The sequence below is a fragment of the Conger conger genome, chromosome 1, assembly GCF_963514075.1.
Source record: "Conger conger chromosome 1, fConCon1.1, whole genome shotgun sequence".
NCBI lineage: Eukaryota > Metazoa > Chordata > Actinopteri > Anguilliformes > Congridae > Conger > Conger conger.
The window spans coordinates 27,572,459-27,588,706 of record NC_083760.1 but is presented as its reverse complement, the minus strand read 5'-3'; the positions used below and the strand labels follow the sequence as shown (position 1 = coordinate 27,588,706).

The window sequence follows — 16,248 nt, the reverse complement described above, 5'->3', positions numbered from 1 at the left end:
TGTGCTGTGAGTGAATTTCAATACTATTTAATTTTTTGTTTAAAGAACTCAATGGTCAAAGCTTAACATATCAGGCTGATTGAAAAAAATGTCTGGTATTTCCAAATAATCTTACAAGATCATGGTGCAACCTATAAAGGTTAAGGAATAAAATAATACAATTCTAGTCCAGAGTCCATTTATAAACATGACATTGAGGTAAAGCTAACATTTTTCTTTGGGGCCAAAACTTGGAGGATGTACAGACTATATTTCAGTTTTAAAGGCGCCTGCTTCTGAAGAACTTGAGCACTTTTGACAAGCACTTGGGCCCAGTCAAAACTCAGTCATGATGTATTGTTTTCTGTTACATGTAGTCTGAACAAATAACATTTTAAATTCTCTAGACTATAGTAGACTTTGCAGGAGCTGCCATCAGATGATAAGGGAGATGGCTGTATCATGTCAATAGGGACATACTGTATAAAGCAGTCGTTCCCAAACGGTAGTAAAACAGTGGTTCCTAACCAATATTAAAAAGCTATTTTATGCCCCTTCAGTTGATATTCAAACAAAATTAAATGATATGCTGCACCTGTTACAGGCACTTTTGGTGTCAGCAGTTTGGGAACAATTGGGACAAAGAAAGACTCTGCAAGGCTGATGCAGCATAAATGTTCCATCTGTCTCCACACACCCCAGTGAGATATTTATAGAGGTTTCGCTTACCGTCGATGGCAGGTCGCAACATCTGTCTCTGCTTGTCCAGCCTAAGCTGCAGACGATGTCAAACATCTGGAGCTGGAACTGCATGGGAATTTCAGAAAAAAGCATATGTCAAACAAAAAAACGCCTCAACAGAGCATCCTGGTAAGTGATAAATATAATGAAAACACATTTTTAAAACATTTAACATTCAACATAGAATGAGAAAAAATGTGGTGCCAGGATTTACTCACTGTTGCTGATTCGCCCCTGGAGCCTCCCACCATTTTACCCAGAACTTCAGTGCCATCCAAGGAGACGTTCTTGGCCTCCTTGATCGGTTTCTCCGCCACTTCCTGACAGTCCACGTTCAGCTTGACACTCTTTGGAGAAACCGTGATGTGAAGCTGGAAAGAGACAACAGTGTGTCAGATTTTTTCAACAGTTTGATATTTCAAAGCCCTACTAGTTATTTGAACATCGGTTTGAAAAGAGATCCTGAAAAAAAGGCAGTCTGCTGAGGTGTCTGGCTATGCTGATCCTTGATGGAAATGTGATTTTCTCTAATACCAAGGGAAGGTACTTGGAATTGAAGACAAAGGAACCATTGAAGGCGAAAGAGAGATTCTCCTGGACAGCATATGAAAAAATATGGCAAAAACATGTTGAATCCACCTCAAAGGGGAATGGTAACGGTAGAAAAGATGCTTTACTTTACAAAAATGAGCCTATTCGCATTCACATTTCCACTGACGTTTTCTCCACAGATTAAAACGAATTTGAGATTATTATGTGGAATATATGTTAATGTAGGCACTGAAGCTGCTGTGGGAAAATTCGACGTCAGCGGCTTTCTCACTAGCAACACAAGGATAACAGTGTTGCCCTCACCACAGGTTACTGGAAATGCCCCCCGTCTCCCTGTTTGTGGCACAGAAGCAGCACTTGTGGTGAACCATTCATGAGTGCTCTTTTCAGAAGTCCTTTCCACAGAGCTGGTGTTATCCCAAAGGTTTTCAAGTTCCCATTCCAGTTAGTCAAATTTCGTTTTGTGGGAAACCATCAAAAGAGCCCTCACAACACTCACGTCACAGAACTGCCATTTGTACATGGTTCCATTTAAAAAATGTTGGTCTGATTGACCCAGCAACATACCAAAGATGGGGCCAGTTTGCATTTTCACTTAATTGGGGAACCATGAGGCAAGGATTCTGGCAACCGTACATGACATTATGGCAATCACTGAAATAATTATGGTATAGAAATATTCAAGTATTTTTAAACCAAAGTCAGTAAATAATATAAGTGCCCCATTAGCCCTTTCTGCTAAACACTCAGAATCTTGTCATGTGCTTTCACTTTTGCTTCTGTCATGCAATCTTTTACCCCCACAGTTGACAGGTTACCATGACTCCCCACTCCATTTGCTTTATGGCTCTTGGTTAGAGCCAGGTGGGTCTCCCAAATCTCCTGATTCCCCACCCTCTGAATCTGACTGCAGTTAAATCAAAAGGCCAGAGGTTCAGCAGTCAGAATCCAGTGAGGTCCCCTCGAGCAGAGGGGAGCCACCTGAGATGGAGCACTGTCATGCCGCAAAGTGGGAATCAATCAAACGGATTTTCCAAACGGACTAAAGTAAGAAGTATTAACGGCTATTTTGTCAAACAATAAAAATGGTCATGGGTGTAAGCTGTGATAAATTCACTGTGGCTTCCATACAGCCATTAGTTCTTTATCCCATCAGTCTAGTCTACAGGAAGTGGACAGAAAATTGCTTTGGGTCATCTATAAAAATGAGGTATAAAAATGGTCTGAATGCTAATGGGAGGCCTCAATGACTCTGAAAGACGACTGATTGTTGGGATGCGTTTGATGGGATATCCTCTGACCAAAATTAACAACAATGTCTATGATGATGTAAGCATGGAATGAAACAGTGGTTTGAACCACATACTCTAGGACCATTATAGCTTTGCATTAATTTTAAGGGGAGGGCAAGACAGGAGAGCAGCCTCAGATCAGCAAACCTCAAATTGGAAACTGAGGCAAGAGGGGCCAGTGGAAAAAGTGATAGCCCCAAACCCTGTGAAGGGACTTCACGTTTTTGTTCACTACCCTAACATTCTTTACTATGTTTAGACTCTTTACTTGAGTTTCTGAATCCATGCGGATCACATGATTCAGCTATATAAAATTATATGGTCTTGTTTTTCTGATCTATTCTGTGGTGCGTAGCAATACTACAGTATTCATCTCCAAGTTAGACTCCATGAATAGCAGCCATGCATTTATTTAAGATAATAAGAGTAATTTCTACATTTTTCAGTTAACTACGGGGATATAGGAGAACCAATAATGATAAATGCACAGTCTCTCCTCTTGCATTTAACAGCCTGTGAACAAAGTGCCCAAAAATTCTCCTGTTGAGGTCCCCTTTCATGGACGACAGAGGCATACAGAAGTCTGTTAAACTCATCTCTAAAGGTTTTACTTTGCATTCCAAGTGAGGCAGACTGATCAAAGCAGACAGACTTGTTATCGGATGCTCCAAGGACAAACTCCAGATAAACAAGCCTACAATTCATAACCTTCACCACATGTACGAAGGGCACACCACACAATTCATTAGAAAACGTTCCAAATGCAACCCCGAAAATACCACCAAAAGATTTCGGAAAAATATGGACTAAAAGAATGCAAAAGTTCTCTTGGTTGTTTTAGAGCTCACAAGCAGATCTTTTACAGTTGCTTTCCTGCATTGGACAGGGCAGCAAGCACCAGCTCTGATGTAAAAACCTCACCAGAACAGTGCCCACCTTATTGCAGGAACCTGCAATTTTGCAAATAGTATTATGGGAGATTTGTACTGATGCAACCGGTTTTCCTGATGCGATGACCACCTGTCATCTGTTACATGGAAGGAGAGAGAAAAGTCTGCTCCTGTCTTATTATGGTTGTTGAGCCTGGCCCTTGGGGTGGATACCGGAAACAGGACTGACAAATCACATGACTGACGATGCAGAGAGGTCCTGTGGGCCACTAAGGTCACCTCCCCCAGGAGCATGCTGCTACTAGATGCAGCTTCCGCAGAGTTAAGCCAGAATCCAGGCTACCTAAAGCCCCCTGAGCAAGGCCAGATTGAGTAAGAAAAACTCCTGCCTGGTACTTCCTGATGGAACAGCCCTGTATCCATAGCAGCAACCCAATATTCTCTAAAGAGACAGGCCTGCAGAGGGACTACACGCCAACTGCTTCACTGGAATGCTGTAAGGATTCCCATCTTGTGGCCTTTTACGGTGTGTGTGCGTGTATGTGTGTATGTCTGTGCGTTCTTTGTAAACAATGTTAAATTTGTACAGCTAAATTGCCCAGGGTTGGATATTACACTGAAGCTCACATTCACCAGTAGCCAAAGCAGATGCAGGCCTGTCCACAGCTCTTGATGTGCCAATGGGCTCCACATAGCTCTCCTGCCGACCAACGCAAAGGTAATTACACCAATTCCACAATTCTAGTTGTTCCACTGGTCCCACTGAAGCTGCAGTGTTTTGGCATTCCAAAACTAACCAGTTTATAATGCACGAAGGGGTGCCACATTCATTTAAGCATACTACCCATGACACAGTATAGCCCTCAAGAAACCACACAACATCTGGTGTGTTTCACCCTTTACTGTGGATCTTTTGGTATAAATGAGTAAATGTTGAATCTTTTTATCTTTTGGGACTTTACAATTGGGAGTTTACCTTGTGAAAGCTCCCGTGGAAGATCTTCTTGACCTGATCATTGTCAAATGTGGCCTTCTGCACCTCACCCCTGGTGTCCTTGTTGTAGAAGCTTAGCGCTTGTTTGGAGGCTGAAAAACAAGATGGAGGCTTCACTTTGCTGAGGGGAATCAACACAGCTGTGCCTCTAGCATTTGTGATATTTTGAATAGTTGTCAAATTTAGCAATATGAAGACACATTCATAACATTTTCAATCAGATGTGTGTTAAATTACCTACAATCCTTCTGTACCACCACAATTGCCAACTCTGTAGGTTATTTTATCATGATTTTTTTAATTTGGCATCTCAAATCCTACCCTAATCTGGAGTACAAGCATGTGTATGTGCCCCATGGAAGCCCATCAGTGTACTTGCTCAGACAGTAACACATGGACACACAGAGGGCCAATAGGAGTCTCTCGAGCGAACAAACATTGCTATCCATACTGGCTGCATCCCTCTCATATCCCTATGCAGTGCAAAGCCAATTATGCACTGCACCCACAGGGCTACCGGCAACAAACAGCACTGCCACGGACCGGATTCAACCAGAGGCCGTAGTGCTCACTCAAGTGCCAGAAGTAGCATGGAGTGAGCTACCCAGCAGCCATGCATGAGTACAATTGGCAACAATTAAAACTAAGTAATAGCATGGAGAAGTGCGTAATAGTGCTCCACACAGAAACAGCTCACTCCAGTAGACTAACTGAGCCACTGGCCGGTGAAACGGGGGGGTAGGAGACCCCTTTGGGAGGAGGCAGCCGGTGGTCAGCTGTTCCCATTGGGTCACAGTGAGGTTTCCTTACAGTCCACGGTGACGCCGACTTCAGGCTTGTTGTTTTTGTCGGCTATCTGCCAGATGTCAAAGGCCCGCGTTGGCGTATCTGGGAGCAGGCGGAAGAGCAGGATAATAGTGTAGCTGGGCGGAAGGCCCTCTGGATGAACCTCTCTGCAAAGTGCAAAAATGGAAATAAATAAAAATAAACATCAATGTTTGGTCTAATTTCTTTTATGTTCACCAAGCCTCAGGGCTGGGAGGCAACTTTTACATTTTACTTGCGGTTTTCCTTATATTTTTGTTGATTTCTGAAATCACTGGAGTCAATGTGTTATCTATGAAATTCAAAAAAGCTAGGAGTGAAGAGTAAAAATATGAATCCAATGGATTTTAATGATATTCGCTGAATTTTTCCAAGAGAACATGTACCAAATGATACATATGGCAGACCAGGAAAAAAACAGGTGTAATAGACATTAAGTAAATGGCAGGAACAAGGCTTAGACAGCAGATCAGATGAAATATGTGCACTTCTAATATAGATTACGGTTACTTTCGTTTCTTTAACAGACACAAGACTCATCATTCACATGAGATGGCCACTCAAGCTGACCTAAGTGTGTTGTCTCGATTAGCCTTATTTTGTCCCTGGCCTCTGCATGACCGTAATTGGTCAAGAGTTGCCACATGATCTGCGCTGACTAATTGCAAGTCCCATTGCACAAAAAAGCTTTAGGCAGTACCGGTCACAGCTGTGTCCCTAGCATACACAATCATCTCATTTTATGAAATTGATCTCAGCACCACTCGGTTCCTCAGAGAGGCTGCAAGCATTTTTCATTTCCCAGAAATAACCATTACGGGAAGTTTCCATTCACATGCCATCAATCCCTCACGCGAAGCAATACAGGGGGTGTTTATGAATGGACAATGCTTTGCCTGGCCATGGGTGTTTGAAGAGAAAAGACTGCTGTCATGGCATTGGTTGACGCCATTTTAAATCCATTCCGTCTGGTTCCTCAAGGTGCCCCTGAACCCCACTCTATGACACACACAGGTGCAACTACGACTGGCTACAGTAATCTTTCATCACTAATTGCTTCATTCTACACTCTGAAACAACATGTAGGTGAAAGGAAAGGTCAAGCAGGCATTGATGGATCCCCAAAAAGGGAGTATTGGAACATGAAAGGTTGTTAGAAATAATGCGAGAGGGTGAAAGGAACTACAGTACAGTAAGAGGCTGCTGGTTCTGACTTACTTTGTGGGCTGGTTCAGGTAGGCATTTTTGTGGAGCCTGTAGGCAATGTAACTGTTGAAGGAGCCAGGCTCCATGGATATTCCTTTTGTAGCAGCAAAGGTCTTGTCTGTGATGTTGAAGGCCTCCAGCATTCTGAAGCCTAGGAGTGTGTTACAGAGGAACAGTCACATACACAAAACAAATGGAAAACACTGTGTTATTGCATGCATATACATGCATGCATGTAGGACCCTGTGTTATGTTCATTTAGTGAGCTGAGAATTAGAAGGTTCTAACTGACATTTCTGAAAAAATATGTTGTCTATAGGGCACTAAATACATGTGTGAAGTTTTATACAAAAATACTGTTTAAAATTATTAAAAAATGCAAAATGTAAAAGTCGTATCTGCTTGGAGCCCATTGACTTTGGAATTTTTTAAGCTCAATATCTCAAATCTGCAATAATATGACAAGCAAACATTTTTTATTCAATATTGCGATGATAATCCTTTGAAATCCTGAATACTGTTTCAGACTTTCAGCAAACTGAGGCTTGGTCATTCATTAATCTGACTGCTCGCTGTGCGTCGAGATGACAGAGCATCACATGCAAGCAGTCACATTCTTCTTTAGGAATCGAATCCTCACCTGGCGATGTGAATCCATCCAAGTAAATCAAAGGGCAAGCTGAGAAAACAGTCACAAAAGAACAGCAGTTACATCAGTATGCAATGATGGCAAGCACAAACAAAAACAACCTTAGATAAAGGCCAACTGTCCTGCCCTTCAAGCGATATTTTACAATTGTAATAGGATGTCTCGATAGAAGGACACAAAGCACAAAGCAAAGGTAATTACTTGATGTTGCAGTTTCACAGATGAATGTGATGAGGTTGTCCTGGATCTTGGTAAAGGCATCAAAGTCATCCACTACAAAGACGTGGCGCTCGCTGGGTTTGCTCCCGATGTTCCGGAGCTCGTTTATGTCAACGTCGGCAACGCCAATAACGAACACACTGTAACCTGGAGGAAGGGAGAAAATAATTCAAGATTCAATCAAATGTTGTTACCCAGTTTAAGGGCCTACACTATTCAAGCAAATGTGAGAAATAATGAAATCAAAAATATGTTTTCAAGAGTAAAGGCTATTTTAAATCCTAATTGGTTTTGGTCTTATACTGTACACAATAAAGTAATAGTTGAGGTATCTGGCAGTATTCTGATGTTTTAATGATGATGAAAGAGTTCAAATATTTATCAGATGTCATGCACGTACATGTACTATCACTTGCAGCTGTTTTAAACAGATAGCCATTATAGTACCTCTCACTGCTTCCTGAAGACACACTATCCAAATGCATTGGTGCATAATCTACGGTAGTATGTTGGGTACAAGTTGCTTTTGCCAGGAACCTGGAGCAGCTCATTTTACTTCTGTTCATGTCCCACATTTGGGAGGGTCCTGGTCTCTACTCTACAGTTATCCAGCTAACTCAGTAGGTCTGCTTTTTGAAATACCCCCCAGAAATACCTGAATTGTCGAAATAGGTGTTTTAACAAAAGACTGTACTCACACCATCTTTCTCGGAAAAGGGTGAGCTATTTGTGGTTTTTGTGGTTTTGTGATTAAACCCATTCAATCTTACCAGACTGCTGCAGTGTGGCGGCATTCTTCTTGACCTCATCCTGAGAACGGCCATCAGTGACGACAACCAGGACCTTTGGAACGTTCCTTCTCATGCCGCTGTCAGAGGTGAAGACTTTGTCGTTGACATGCTTCAGAGCAATACCTGGACAGGGAGCGGAGAGCACGGACGTCAGACTCAGGTTGCAACATGAGAACAGGCCATTCAGGGCAGGGATCAGCGATTCATGGTCCTTGAAGGCTGAGAAATGCTGTACCTTCCCATTACCTGAGAGTCAGGTGTGAAGACTGGTCTAGGGAGTAGCTAGCAATGTTAAGCCTGGTCATGGGTTTCTGATTCGACAACATGGCCTTGCAAGTTGTTCCATGCATTTACAGCTATCTGCATGGGGAAAATCCCCACTGAAATTACTGTATAATCCAAGTCCAAACTTGTTCTACTGACAGAGCCCAATGTGAAATATTTTTTTACAAATGCAAGTCAAGGTGTGCTAATTAACCTCTCCCACTTCTGTATGTCTATCTGTCACTCCCAAATACGGTGCATCACAGGCAATACAGAGCACAGGTATGCATCACATACGTGCTGCTGAGCTCCTATTACTAAGACACTACTTTCCAGTGTAGTGATGCCCCACAGTCCGGAAGTATGACATAGGCTTGCAGATATGATGGAGCATCCAAAATTGTAAACACATAAGGAGGTATGCATGCCTGTTTTGGTGTTTCCTCCCTGGAAGCGGACGAGTTGAAGAGCAGCCAGGGTCATTCCTTTGTTCTGGTACGTGTTCAGTTTGAACTCCGTCTTAGCGTTATCGCTGAACTGCACGAAAGACACCTGTTCCCAAACACAATGAAGACATCAATGAATATGGTTACGAATGTATATCTTTTTAATCCACAATCAGACTTGAGGTACACGCAGGCGTAATAGCATTTCTAGCTGAGCCACACACCTGCATTCCTGTGGGGCCGATAACATCCAAGGCGCCGACGGTGCTGAACACAAACTGCACCACCTTGTTGAAGTTGTCGTCGCCGATACTCCACGAGCCATCGATCAGGAACACCAGGTCAGCCTTAGCACCTCTGCACACTGAGAAAGGCAAACGAGACGGATGAGTTTCAGAGAAAGGAAACACAAGCAGATATCAAAAGAGACGAGCAGACACAAAGATGGCAGACAACATTCGAGTGATAAGATAGAAATGTGAAGATTTAAATGGTTTAATTTGTTTTTGGCCTCCCAGGAAGCAGCTGACAAAAATCTCAAAGTTATCTAAATAATACAGTGTAAGGCCTCTGTAACCTGTCTTCCTGTCATTTGATGTAAATTAACTTTGTAAATACAACTTTAGACACTGGTTGCTTAGAAGAGGGGTTTCCCCGCACATTGTCATTTTCATAGTTGCACAACATTGTCTGAAATACGATTATTTAAATAACTCACGCATCACTTTAAATGTGAAACCCTGTACTTTAATGATATATAGTCCTTATTTTTAATCTCACATTTCTCAGACCTCCCATGCGATCCTTTGAGAGTAATGAACAAATCTGGCATTGATACAATCTGCAATAAACAAAGCACATCAGGGCCATAATCCACGCTATAACTCCTGGAGCAAAGGGCTCTTGTGAAATTCCCTCAGAGACAGGGAACACGTGCTGGTCGTGGTTAACCACAGATGGCATTCTGAAGCCATTAGTTCAGCAGTCTTTATTCCGAGAGTGTCTACACCACCAGTCTGCGCTGAGGTGGGCAGGCAGCCCAAAGCGGCGGTTTCCACTAATCCACTGGCTGCTCTCACTGCATTTTACTGGAATAGCGTGAACCAAGCTCCTGTCCACAGCCACTCCGGCCATAGAGTTCATGGACCATAACGTGGACAACATTGAACTGTTACAGTGGGTCATTACCATACCTGAGCATGGAAGGGTGATGTCAATGTGGTACTTATCTTTCCAGAACCTTTCCAGGCTATAAGTGAAAATTCCTTCTAAACACTAAAAGCCAACCACGATAGCCAAATGATAATCTGATTAATAGTCAATGTCAGGGAGGTTATTGCTTTGAGTTTTCCTCTATTATGTTATATAGCCATATGTGAGGGTAAAAGATAACTTCACACTGGGCTGATTTATTAATACAAGTGGGTTTTTCTGTAGATCTACAATGTCCATAATTGTCCTTACCTTCCCAGGCAGAAGGAATTGTGGGTGGAGGAGGTGGAGTGGGTGGTTCTGTTGGAGGCTCTGTGACCCTGATCACTGAAATGAAACCACACACGTTCATTGCGTCACATAAGCTTCCCTTCAATAGTATGGTAAAACAGCAGTCAACATTCCCCTCTATGTCATTCAATGTCCCCTCCCTCTATGCCATGTCACAAATGACATAACGGGTAGATTTCGAGCCAGGGTCCCAGCCTTCTTATGGCTTAGCCAAGTGTTAGGTCACAATGTGTTGCACAAGTTCAAGTGCAACCTCAATTAGCTGATCTTACAGCACATTACATTGGTCCAAACCACACAACATGCACAACATATCACTGGGTTTTATTGAAAGGACAGATGTTTTCTCGTTGTCTGCTAGAAGGTTTTGAGCTTACAGGTTCTTTCTTTCACAGTAACTCCTGGTCCTTCGAGGTTAGGGGTCTGGGCATAAACGGTGGCATTGTACAGGGCATCCGGAGAGAGGCCATCAAAGCAGTACTGGGTCTCAGACCCAGTGACGGTGATTTCCTGTCCTCCTTTGCTGGATGCTGGGGATAATCATACAAATGTATGTTTTTAAATGTATTCATTCAGAATTCATGGGCTGATTAAAGTACTACAAACGCAATATAATGTAGTATAATCTAATTATTGTTGATGGGACTTTTCTCCACTTACGGTCAAATGGGTTTAGCTTAATCCTGTAAGAGGTGGCAGATCTGTGAGCGGTCCACCTGATGCAGAACCTGTCATAGCCAACGTTGTAAGTCACCAGGCCAGTGACATTCAGGTACACTGCAAAGAGAATGGAGAAGGAAAGGGTCACAGATTTAGCCCCATCGCTCAAGCTCAAGAATTACAATAGAACACGGGTCATAAGATGTACAGTAAGAATTCACAAGAACAGAAACACTTGCTGTTTGGCAAAATTTTGATTTTGACATTTCTTTCATTTAATTTTTTCAAGATTCGAAATCGCTTTGTCATCATGTGGCTTTTTATGAATGGCTGATATTTTCATAACACCCACAAACAGGCAAAAAATATGACATTCTAAAATATAAAAGTTTTAAAGTCTGAAACATAGAATTCGAAACCACATATTTTTCTCTCTTGACACTTTCAATCTCTAGTTCCCGGTTTTGAAACAAGGAATGTGTGCGCATAGGAAGAGGCTCACATGTTGTTCCTTGTCCAGGCAGAGGTCCACTTAGGCCAGCATCGTATTGAGCCAAGACTTTGAGGTCATAGGTTGTGCCTGGTTTCAGGTTCTGAAGGATGTGTGTGGTAACATCGCCGGTGAACACCTCCATGGGCTCATTTGTACCTGAAAATGCAAACCCACATAAATTACCTTTTTGGAAGACATAGAGAAACTCCTTTAAGACATTATGTAGTCACATCTGTTTCAGCCTAAATGGTCTGAATAACAGAATTATGTATTTAATACATAAAATCTTTGTCCAATGCAGAAAGCCTGTGACATAATTAACTTTCATCATGCATGCCTTGATTATTTAATTATTTAATTATGTTCATTTTCTTCTGAAAATGACCTGCTCACCTGCTTGCTGGTAGATCAGTTTGTATCCCACAACCCTTGACGGAGCAGGGTCCCAGGACACACGGAAGCGGGTGTACCACTCATCGGAAACGCGCAGGTTTCGTGGCGCCTCAAGGCCCACTGGAAAGCACAGAAATGACACTGGTGTCAGACCCCCCCTTTGCCAAGCACAAAAAGCAGATGCACACTTAAGGGTTAACATTACCTGCAACTTCCAGGGGAAACATATACTACAACTAATGCTATTACTAAGTACTCCGGCTACTGCTACTACTTCACCAACAACAGCAACAATAATAATAATAGTAATTAATAGATCCAGGGTTAATGGCTTGGGGTGAGTCTGCTGACAGGGTTACCTGTGCGTCCATCTCCATTCAGATCTCCACCCTGTCCATCTGGGTAGATGGCCATCACATTGATTCTGTACGGTGTGTCATGCTGCAGATTCTGGAGGATGACATTGTTCCTATTCCCGGGCACGACAGTCTGTGAAAGAAGAAATGCTTTATTTCATACACACAACGGACACATCCGTAAAGGAAATACATTAATAAACACGTACAGTTGGGTACATCAAGAAAGCTTGAATAGCCACCCAATGGTTTTGAGCATGGGTCTTGGACTTCTCAGTCACCAGGTCTGAACTCATTTGAGCATTTGTGGGGTATTTTGGCACAGTGCCTGAGACAGATTTTCCATTTTTCCACTTCTTGTGGAAAAGTGGTATCATATTGCGTAGTTTCCAGAAAATGGTACTCTCTACATAATGGCTCACAAAGTCTGTTTTGGCCACAAAACTCCTTAGTGCCATTGCATTTGAGTGGCCTTTTTTCTGACCATACATTGTACATACATTGTTTATAAATTCATACATACATTCAAAAAAATCTCTTTATCTCATACCAATATTGGAGACATGGTATTATCAGCCGAATATATTATAACCTGACAGCCGAAAGTTGACAGGTTAGGTCTACTCCTGCCATTGCCCTTGACCAAGGCACTGGCCTCAGAACTGGAGGTACCCCACAGGGACATTTTGTAAGCAAATAAAAGCTATAATACATTTTTCGGAGTGTGAAAAACGATTTGTGAAGCTATAATGTCATGTTTATAACAGTGTAAATAATCCTTTATGAAGTGATATCGCCGTGTTTATAGAAGTGTAACATATGCTAGATAAAGTGATCATTTCAGCATTGTATGTAAAGTGTTTCATTGGATTCCTTCAGGCAACCCCTCCTGGACTTACAAACTCATCGATGGGGTCCCCGGTAGTGGGGGCGTAGGTGAGACGATACTGCTGAACAGGCCCATCTGCATGGTCCCAGCTGACGCTCAGAGTGCTGGTGGTAGGGTCAAACACCACCATGTTTCTTGGGCCACTACGCGGCACTGTGGAACAGATTAATAAAGCATTGCACATTCAGAAGTGACAATTATTTATAAGAGAACAAACACATCTGGTGAATGCTGTACAGGTTTCAAATGCCTTTAATCAAATTCTGTTTTCTCTTTGCAAACTTAAAAAGAAGAAGATAGCCACACACTCTATAATGCTCCAAGTAATTAGTTGAAAATGAACTTATAGAGTGTGCGTCTTTTTATTATTGCTCGCCATAAGTCTGCACCTCGTTTTGGGTGTGTCTTACCTCACTATCCATTCTCTTTGCAAATCTGAAATCTGTGTAATGTGTTTTTCAGTACCTGTACCTTTATGTACGTGTTAGATTCTCTATTTCCCTACTCCTGCTCAGTCTGAGCTAAGTCTCACATATAAAAGAAGGTTTCATCTCAATGTCATGTCCTAGGATAATAAAGGCTGATGCTGATGAACATTACACTTATTACACGATCTTATGGAAAATTTCTGCCTTGTCAACAGAAGAGAAATGTGTCTAGTATAATGTCCTTGTGACAACCAATTGTGCCTGCTCAGTCTTTGTTTAAAACATAAATGATATACTTCCTTATCCAATTACACATATAGGAGCATGTCTAAAGAAGAGGGGGTCTTACGTGTTTTGCCGTCATCTGACACTGGCTGTCCCTCGCCATCAGGGTAGAGGGCCACAACATTGACAGAATATGGTGTGTCGGGGATGAGCTGGTCCAGGAAAGCAGTGTTGGTGTTTCCTGGCACCAGAACCTGCAGGTGACAGAAGGAATGAGCAAACACAACCCCACCCGTAACTTCAAACCTTCTGCACCCCGCCCAGAACTTCAAAACAACTGCACCCTGCCCTTAAATTGAAAACTACTGCACACTACCCATAATTTCAAACCTTCTTGCAACCCCATCCAGAACTACAAAACTACTGCACGTCACTAGGAGTCCCAGAACAACCACACCCCAGCCAAAATCCCAGAACTACTGCCTTTTACTGAGAATCCCAAAACAACATTGAATTACAAAGAAGAATTAGAAGAAGCATGATTTGATTTGGACTTGGTTAAATGGCTGGAAAGCATGAAATGTTAGCACACTGTCCTCGGTAAAGGGGAAAAAAAGGTTAATTTGGCAGTGCTGAGATACCATTAGACTTCCCATGTGCAGCACCTCCAGTAAAGAGATTAATATTGATCAATTTCTGGGATTTTACCTTGCCCAATGACCACTTTTGTTATTATTTCATAAAACACATAAGATATATTCATTTAATTATGCAGCTTTAAAAGCAGTTAAGATAAAAGCATGTGTAAAGTGATCATCATTCACTCCCAAAAGCTGAGATGCCAGCTCATCAATAATACACACACAGTATAAGACTTTGGGTACTTCAATTTCTGCACAGTAAATACAGGACCTGATTTCTGAATAAATCAAATGCAATAAATAAAAATCAATAAATAAAATTGTTATTTTATTGTGTGGCATAATGAACAGGTATCAACAAGTCAAGCCAAGAAACGTTCAAGGTTTAATTTAAAGCACTCATTTTTCCAGAACATTCTATACCTCTGATATGCCGCAACATTAATTGCATTCATTAACATGCTAAGGCATGCTCAGAATTCAAAGGAAGGATGGCTTCCATGCCACTCCTTCAGGTTGAACAGCAAGCAAACCAGTGAGATTCAGCACCAAGCAAACTGAGCACAGCCCACTTGATGTGGCACTGGTTTCAGATGCCTGGCTTCACTTGCAAGGAAAGTAATGAGCCACTGCCTTAGACCTGTGCCTCTTATTAACAGTAATGCAAAACCTCTCCATGCTCCATCTGGTAGCGGCATGTGAGGCTAGCCGCATTGCTACTGATGTAGTAAGCTGGCTGCATTTTTTGGAAATGCAATAAACTCTGTAATACGAGTTCTTTGCCACAAAAGCGATGTGTGGAAAAATGTTAAAATGAGAAAATTGCCATAGTATCCCACATGAGGTTTCATTTACTCAAAAACCTTCCAATGCAACATCATTGTCCTCTGAACATCTTGTGAGTATTACCAACAATATTTCCAACATGAATTATTAATGCTGTAAATATGGGGCTCTGTTGACTGCCTGTAATTCATCATGTATGTGTGAAATTATTCCTGCATTTCCATGTACAGTAAGTGTTATAGTCACAGCAAGGTCTTCCAGGTGAAACTAACTTAAGTGATGTGGAACTCTCAGAGCAGTGAGTCTCTTCTTTTGCAGGATTAAAGTTTAAAGTAAACCCCCAAACCCTAAGCCTCACCCTCATTATCTCAGGCCCTGTTATTACAGAGAGCAAATTCAATTTGTTGGTGACTCACAGACTCAGAGGGCCTCGTCCCAGTCAGAGGAGCATACATGACCCGGTACTGTTGGACATCTCCAGAGGCAGGCTCCCAACGGACGTTCAGGCTGTTTGTTGTGGGGTTGTAGACCTGTATGTTCCTGGGAGGCGTGCGATCCACTTTGGGAGAGAGATGGAAGGAGAGGAGGGTCAAAGAATGCATAATTGCAACCCATATATGCACATACAAACACACACACACACACAAACCTGCTGAAAATCCCAGCGAAGCCCAGTTGGGATTCAAAGCTGGTTTAGCACTAGAAAGGCCACTGTTTTTTACTTCCTAGAACCAACAAGCAGAGTCAGGCTTCTACATTATACAGTGGGCTGTTCAGCTGGCGAACAGCTGCTTGACCAGCTAAAAGTGTGAAAAACACAGCTTAAACCATCTTGACCAGCTTATGCTGGTTTAAGCTGGAATTTTCAGCAGAGACAGACAGACACACACACACACACACACACACACAGAGACACATATACACCACACATACAGGCGCCTTACAATAAACACCATACAAAATACACATAAACAAAATGAGGTTTTTAACCAGTTAGTAATATCTGAAATGTTGAGCTAAGCCATA

The 16,248-nt window shown here is 42.2% G+C and overlaps 1 protein-coding gene across 2 annotated transcripts in view; it reads right to left on the bottom strand.

Moving 5' to 3' along the window:
• Window positions 1-16,248, bottom strand: part of LOC133140578 (collagen alpha-1(XII) chain-like) — a 71,389-nt gene that overhangs the window by 13,430 nt on the left and 41,711 nt on the right. For both annotated transcript variants that reach the window (XM_061260608.1, XM_061260617.1), the window contains 19 exons: window positions 15,639-15,781; window positions 13,920-14,049; window positions 13,153-13,295; window positions 12,257-12,386; window positions 11,898-12,017; window positions 11,514-11,660; window positions 11,012-11,128; window positions 10,729-10,881; window positions 10,313-10,387; window positions 9,073-9,212; window positions 8,831-8,954; window positions 8,118-8,261; window positions 7,330-7,494; window positions 7,120-7,158; window positions 6,492-6,630; window positions 5,259-5,401; window positions 4,431-4,540; window positions 939-1,091; window positions 709-786 (listed from right to left, as the gene is read on the bottom strand). In XM_061260608.1, coding sequence (XP_061116592.1) covers window positions 709-786; window positions 939-1,091; window positions 4,431-4,540; window positions 5,259-5,401; window positions 6,492-6,630; window positions 7,120-7,158; window positions 7,330-7,494; window positions 8,118-8,261; window positions 8,831-8,954; window positions 9,073-9,212; window positions 10,313-10,387; window positions 10,729-10,881; window positions 11,012-11,128; window positions 11,514-11,660; window positions 11,898-12,017; window positions 12,257-12,386; window positions 13,153-13,295; window positions 13,920-14,049; window positions 15,639-15,781 — 2,393 coding nt within the window. The remainder of the gene's footprint in view (window positions 1-708; window positions 787-938; window positions 1,092-4,430; window positions 4,541-5,258; window positions 5,402-6,491; window positions 6,631-7,119; window positions 7,159-7,329; window positions 7,495-8,117; window positions 8,262-8,830; window positions 8,955-9,072; window positions 9,213-10,312; window positions 10,388-10,728; window positions 10,882-11,011; window positions 11,129-11,513; window positions 11,661-11,897; window positions 12,018-12,256; window positions 12,387-13,152; window positions 13,296-13,919; window positions 14,050-15,638; window positions 15,782-16,248) is intronic.